A 7,369-nucleotide genomic window follows, 5' to 3' on the forward strand; every position below is an offset into this window, starting at 1 on the left:
CATTTAAACCTCTGACATAGTGAACGTTTCACCTTTACACATTAACACATTGAATTGTTGGAAAATAATGCACACCCAAGGTTGTAATGTGGCATGACGCGAAGCAGAATTTGACAGGTCAGGTGTGCGTTTATCGAAAAAAAAAAAAATAATGCATACACATTTCTCAACCAATCAGATGAAGCATTCAACAACTCTGTGATATAAAAGTGTTAAAAATAAACACTGAATCAGTGAATTTGTTTTCTTCACAAACCATCATGACATAGTTCTAAGAGTGCAAAATGAAGTCTAAAAATGACCAAACACACCTACGATCAGAAAAATGATTACATCATGGTACTAATATTAGCATCAATGTATATTTTATATGTGTGCATTTGGCAAACACTTTTATCTAAAGGAATTTACAGTGCATTACAAAGTATACATTTTACCAACGTGTTTCCCTGGGCTCGAACCCATGATGTTTTGCGCTGCCACTGAGCTGTATACATGACTTCTTGTTATTAATCTTTTCTTCAGTAATTGTATTTGTTAACAGCACTTCATTATCTCATTACCTTCAACACTGAATCAGTGCTACGTTTTTAACACTAATCTTTATTGTATATGCACACCATCTGGGTTTGAAATATAGGGCGATTTCCTGGACAGGGTTTAGATTAAGCCAGGACTAAGCCTTATATTAGGACATTTAAGTAGTTTTTACAAACCTACCTTACAAAAAAATTACTAATGTGCATATTGAGACTAAACAATGGCTCTGATATATGTTAAGATGTATAATTGTTTTCAAATAAGACAGCTCAAACATGCATTTTAATCTGGGACTAGACTTAATCCCTGTTTGGGAAACTGGCCCTTAGAGTGTGAATTTAACACTGCAAGCTTTGATGTGTAGTATAAATGTTTACTATTTCCAGCAGGTTATAATATCTGTCATTGGCTTATAAAAGTGATCCCCTGTTGAATATTTTTTTAGTATTCATTCTCTTTGAATGACAAACACTGATTTGCATTACGTACGTGAGAAGCTAAGCAAAGCAGGCAGGAGATTGATGGACTCTAAAAAACGAAATGAGTTGACTTAAGGTTAAAAAGCTCCTTGACCTAAAAACCACAGAAGTAGCCTATATCAGTAAAACGTCTTTAAAGTTTACTTTTACTGTGTGGTCAAACACATTCAAGCTAAACTAAAACTAAGATTTTTTTCAGAGTTTCAGAGATTTTATAATGAGTAGAGCTGTTTATCACTAATATTTAAAACCCCAATGCATGAAAAAATCCCTAAATGATCTATTTTTGATAAAAATTGTGTTAAATTACTGTTTCAAGTCCACCAGGTTACATCGAGAGAGGAGTAAATGATCATCACATCACATCTGAACGAGGATTGACCTGAAGAGAAAAAAATCAGCTTTACAATGTAAATGACTTCTCACTGCTTTTACACTTACTCATGCATTTTAACTGATAGGAGAACTATCCAAATATAAAGATTAGTTATAATTTCCCTTCAGCTAACTGTGATTGATTTTCTATTTGATCATAAAGAAAGAGAGGCAGACCTGTGGAGAGAGAGAGAGACTGATATAAGTCTCAGTTATTGTAAAAGACAGACAGACACACAGTTTTAATCAAACATGAAGAAGTTTTACAGCTGTCTGCTGATTTTTCTGGGTAAAGTATAACATCAGCATCTTTTGTATTTTACTTTAATCTTTAAATGGGTGATTCTCACGAAACCATTGAAACACCACGTCACTAATGATTTTAGCTTTAAAATGTGTAATATAGTAACATTAAAAAGCATCAGAATTAACACAATACTGTGTTCTACCTTGCACAATGTGTGATTTCAACATACAAATTTATAATTGTAAATTTTATCTCATTTTCTGCTGAAATTCTCATTACCGCAATGTGTCCGGCTGTGTTTGAACATGCGTTATGTTGTAATTTAATCAAATTAACATAAAAATATTTTTTTTAAAATAAATGGATGTTTTGCTAGACTACTTTAGATGACAGAAAAAATATTTACTGAATATTCATGTATAATAATAATGAAGAAAAATTAGGAAAATTATGTGTCCATGCCTGATGTTCTCATCCTCCGCAACACTTTTTGAGAACAGTTTAAGCACACATACAGAATTTTAATAAAGTTTGATTTTGAGTGAGCAAGCACATGGACCAGTTACTTCAAGATGGCTACCAGGTAAGATCATTTTTTTACAGTTAATTTGAAATATTGTTTTGTCAGAATGCTTACACGACATTTTGATTATCATTACCGCAACAGATGCTTATTAAATGTTAATTTAATTAATAGAAGCATAATACTTTGATTTTAAATGCATGTGCAGAATCTCCAAATTATGTTCTTTCAGGTTTGTAATGTCATTTTGAAAATATGTCAGTGTTGATGTTTTCTGACTGTTGCGGTTATGAGATTTTTTGGACTATTTTTTTTTATTATGTTACAAAAACTTTTAAATGATAAGTAAAAGTTTTTAAATTAATGTTCCCATTTACTCCAGACTTTGTTTTTCAATGGCTGGTTGGGAAAAAAAGTACATTTAAGTAATTTTTACATTTTCATGCTTGACATTTTTAAAACCAAGTTTTTGTGAGAATCACCCAAATGCATTTCTTAACATTTCACTTTGTTCACAATACTTTTTCAATTTTGCATGGTTTATTATTTAGTTTACACTTAGTGTACTTTATGCTTTTAGCAAAATAGAAAAAAATATTAAAGGTTCTTCAAATTAAAATCTATTGCCTGACTTTGAAAACACTGTAAAAAGAAAAAAGTTGGATCAACTTAAAAAAATACTTGAGTTGGTAATACCTAAAAAATTAAGTTTATTTAACTCAAATTGTTCACCTAAAGTGAAACTAAAGTGAAAATATAAGTTATATAAACTTGAATTTTTTTGCAGTGTTCCCCATTGAAGTCTTTTTTTTCAGTTGATCCAACTTTTCACTTTTTACAGTGAATTTGTCTCAGAATCTTAACAAGCTTTAAAAGTCCTACTTTTTCCTTTTCTTTACTTATAATTCAAATTTTAAGACTCTTCGAATGAGGTTTTCTGAGAAGTGTTATATCAGATTACTCACATTTAAACAAACAAATCCTCTCATTCATCCACTAAAAATCACATTGATGGCATTCGAGTTCTTCAAAACGGCTTAGAAAAGTGAAGTCAGTTGTAAAAAACACTGTAACAAATTAGCTGTAATTATGCAGCTGCCAGTAACTTACTGTAGAAGATAAAAACTGAAAATATTTCAAGTTTATTTAACTTTGAACAAATTTTTGCCAGTAATACTGTAATTTCTACAGATTTTTTACAGTGCATAATTTAATTATGTGAATCTAACATAATTATAGACATTATATAACTTAATTTCCCAAATGTCTAAATACTTTTATATGAAACTTTTTGATTGTCAGATGTTCAATCTTAAATATTTAAGGCAATTAGACATTATGATTATTATTAATAAATATATTTTAAAATATATTTAGGACATTTACAAAATATCTTTATGTAACATCATCTTTTAATATCCTCATGATTTCAAAACCTGATCATTTTGACCTGTATTGTGGCTATTGCTACATACCCCCGTGTGACTTATGGTTGGCTTTGTGATCCAGGGTCAGATTTATTTATTGAGCAGACACTTTTAACCAAAACAGCTTACAAATAAGAGAGCATTTAACTTCTTATAATGCAGATGTTTCATTTATTAGGAAATGTTTAATTTTTGCTGTTTTTTTTAATCTGAGAAAGTTTTCAGTTCAGTTTGGAGTGCCATGGCCAAGAAGGCAGCAACAATAGTAAACGTATACAATTATATAATATACAACAAAACACACTCATAAATCACAACAACAATTTACCAAAGAATAAAACATGAAGTTTGTTAAAATATCTAAAACTCCTTTAGTGACGGTAACGTTGGAAGCTTTAGGGTATCTTGTAGGTAATTCCAAGAGGACGCAGCATTATATAAAACCTTTCTGTACGAACCCTAGGAACTTTAAGATGCATCAAATTATTTCAGCGGAGTTTGTAGTTTTAGTTTAAATTTGAGAAGTTTAGAGACAAATAATGTGGGTTAAAAATTTAATTTTATTAAAGCAATACCAATTAAAACTTCTTCAGGTATACAAGGACAGTAACTCTGCCTTCTCATATAAAATGCAATAATGTGTTTGATAGCCACACCCAGTAATGAAACAAATGGATGTGCTGGGCATTCATATATATAGCATATCTCCATAATACAACAAAGTTAAACATGTTGCAGATACCAAATTTTAAAGGAAAAATAAGATAACTCTAACATGAGGTAAATATTGGCAAGCAGTGTGATGTCACTCAATGTAAGGTATTCATAATTCAAATGAATGTTAAATATAAACCCCTATAACTCATTTTAATTCTGTGCTTTTTCTGGCAGAGTTTTTGTCATCAACTCCAGAAACAGTGAATGGATATGAAGGTGAGAATCTTTAACTTCATCCTCGTGTCTTTATAAACCAATCACTTATGTTTATTTCTATGCATTTCCAGTAAACCTGGCAAGAGGAGGAGATGTCATTCAGTCATCGACATATCTGGAACATATTGCTGAAAATGCCGTCGATGGCAGTCCAGATACAACGTGCATAGAAACCATTGTTGGGAGTGACCCATGGTGGAGATTGGATCTGCGTGATGTTTACTGTGTCAGCAAAGTTATCATCACAAACAGATTTATCTGCTGTTCAGATTTCATAAACGGTGCAGAGATTCGCATTGGAAACTCTTTAGAGAACAACGGCAACAACAATCCACTGTGAGAAGCTTTTTTTTTTGTTTGGTTTTGATCATCACACATTCAAGCATCTCATTCATCTCTCTCTCTCTCTCTCTCTAGATGTGCTGTTATTTCTAGTATTCCAGCAGGTGAGTCCTACAGTTACTCATGTAATGGACTGGAGGGGCGTTATGTGAATGTCTTTCTTCCTGGATTTGAACAGATTCTTACTCTGTGTGAGTTGGAGGTTTATAAAGCAGGTAAATACTTTAAAAACTCAAATATTTGATTTATCTTTATTTGTACAGTGTATAAATGTAGTAAAGCGAGTAGAAGTATGTGAATGAGTTTTACTCTAGTATTTGCATGTATGTTAGATGTCTGTGTTAAAAGGTCTATGGTACAGATGAAGTTTAGCTCCAGTGCTGATCTGACTGACACTACAGTGAAAAACAATCTACTGAAACAGGTGAGAGAAAGAAATCTGATCATGAAACCTGTCAACTACAGATAAGAATGAATACCACTATATGGGATGTGATAATCACTTTGTTAAAGGGGTCATATTATTGTCAATAAGATGTCAAATAAAACTTTGGTCTCCCCACACTACATATGTGAAGTTTTAGCTCAAAATACCCCACAGATAATTTATTATAACATGTTCGCAGAATGCGCATATCACACGATATCACAGCTGTCAATCATGATGTGACACCACCGTTTTTATATCATTAAATAACTAAACACAAACTTATTTTAAAAACAAACATTTGAATTTACATCAGCGTGATTAAAACTACAGTAAAAGACAGAAACCAGCTTCGGAAAAAAAGATAATTGTAGTGTAATTAAATTTTTTAGTTGGTCTCAATTCCCATTGAATAACATGGGGAGGCAGGCTTTATGACCTATACTGGGACCGGTCACTGGGGGGCGATCGAGACGTTTTGGCTTCACTTTTCAGGGCTTGTGCGGCACGCTTAGTGTGAGCAAAAAAATTTGGTGTTTTGGGTGTGTCCTTTAAAATGCAAATGAGCTGATGAAATGCAAACACTGATCACCATAATGGTGGTTTGTTGAAATTAAAGCTCAATTGTGCTGTCAATTGTGTTGAATAGTGCAGATTAAGGGGCGGTATTATTATAATAAGATCCCCTTCTGACATCACATTTCAAGTTACTGGGTTGATCTTTTTCACATTTTTTAAGGTTTATAGAAGCACTGGGAACCCAATTATAGCACTTAAACATGAACATTTTTTCATGAAATTTCCCATTTAAATAGTTATGTTCTCCTGTGTGATGATCAGGTTGGTAGTGTTCCTGTAGCTCAGTTGGTAAAGTATTGGATTAGTAGCACAAAGGTTACTGGTTTGATTGGGAATACAAATACAGATTGATAAAAGAAAAACACAGTATACCTTGAAATAATATGAGGCTGCTCTGACCTACAAAAACAAAATGTATCAAAGGCAGAAAATTCGTTATTGATATTTTGGGGGCATTCAAGACCTCATTTATCATGGGGAAAAGTATCTGGAGTCAATTTCGTTGTTTTTCGAGAGAAAGAAAATAACTGACAACTAATAGACACTAAAAAGTTTAAACTAAAAAAAGTATTTTTTCTAAGTTAAATGTTTTTGCCTTTGTAGGGCAGTGCTGCTAGATAATAACAATACAAATTTCAAATTTCAATGTACATAGATCTCAGATGTGTTTTAGATAGAGTTATGGTATCTATTAATATTAATAATACATTTTATTAATGAATGATTTTTAGTTATTATTTTTATGCTATAATAATATGATGATAATTTTAGTTGGAAACTGCTCTGGATAACAAAGGATTGAAAAATGTGACGGTGCTGTGGTCTCAAGTACCCAAAAAGGAAGTGATCACGGTGAAAACTGTGAAACGTGAGTCTGTTCTCATAACTGTATTCTGTGAAAATACTCAAGTTAATCATCTCTATTTGAGTCTGTTTTTGGATAAAAACAGTTTGATATCATTAACAAAAATGTTTTATTTGCAGCTTGCAGTGGAGAAAATTAATAATCTGGCGTTTAATACCATCTCTGAGAAACTCAATGTACATTTTATTGTAATTGGTAACACTTTATAATAATGTTCTGTTGTAAAACATTTATAAGTTATTAGTTAATAATGAACTAATTAATTTTTATAAAACATTACATTCATAAATGATTAGTAAGTGATATGTTAATATTTCATGAACGTTTTGTTAATGAAGTTTAAGTCATTTATAGATGAATAGTTAATAATGAACTAATCATTTAGAAATCATGAGTACTTGTTCATAAATGGTTAATAAATTATATGCTAATATTTTATTAATGTTTTGTTATTGCAGTTGTAAGTAATTCATAAGTTATAAGTTAATGATCAACAAATCATTTGTAAAATGACAAACGTTTATAAATAATAATTACTATTTGTGAGTTGCAAGTTCTTATTAAGTTATTAAAACATTCATTTTGTTATGTTATGTCTTTTGACTCACCAACACAGACTTATATGCATGAAA

General features: G+C 31.3%; 1 protein-coding gene across 1 annotated transcript; it reads left to right on the top strand.

The window, feature by feature from the left end:
* Positions 1–352: 352 nt before the first annotated feature.
* LOC129453523 (fucolectin-4) lies at positions 353–7,023 on the top strand. Its single transcript, XM_055217794.2, has 7 exons — positions 353–1,683; positions 4,483–4,524; positions 4,596–4,860; positions 4,942–5,081; positions 5,199–5,290; positions 6,644–6,740; positions 6,857–7,023. Exons 1-7 carry the CDS (start codon positions 1,647–1,649, stop codon positions 6,874–6,876), a joined length of 693 nt encoding a protein of 230 aa, XP_055073769.2. The 5' UTR covers positions 353–1,646; the 3' UTR covers positions 6,877–7,023.
* The last annotated feature ends 346 nt before the right edge of the window (positions 7,024–7,369 follow it).

The sequence above is a fragment of the Misgurnus anguillicaudatus genome, chromosome 21, assembly GCF_027580225.2.
Source record: "Misgurnus anguillicaudatus chromosome 21, ASM2758022v2, whole genome shotgun sequence".
Classification (NCBI taxonomy): domain Eukaryota; kingdom Metazoa; phylum Chordata; class Actinopteri; order Cypriniformes; family Cobitidae; genus Misgurnus; species Misgurnus anguillicaudatus.

Bases quoted from the DNA above. Each gene is read 5' to 3' on its own strand.
- LOC129453523 (XM_055217794.2), top strand. From the start codon at position 1,647: ATGAAGAAGTTTTACAGCTGTCTGCTGATTTTTCTGG. The intron at 4,861-4,941 runs GTGAGAAGCTTT...CTCTCTCTCTAG, and splicing joins AACGGCAACAACAATCCACT to ATGTGCTGTTATTTCTAGTA. The intron at 6,741-6,856 runs GTGAGTCTGTTC...TTTTATTTGCAG, and splicing joins CACGGTGAAAACTGTGAAAC to CTTGCAGTGGAGAAAATTAA.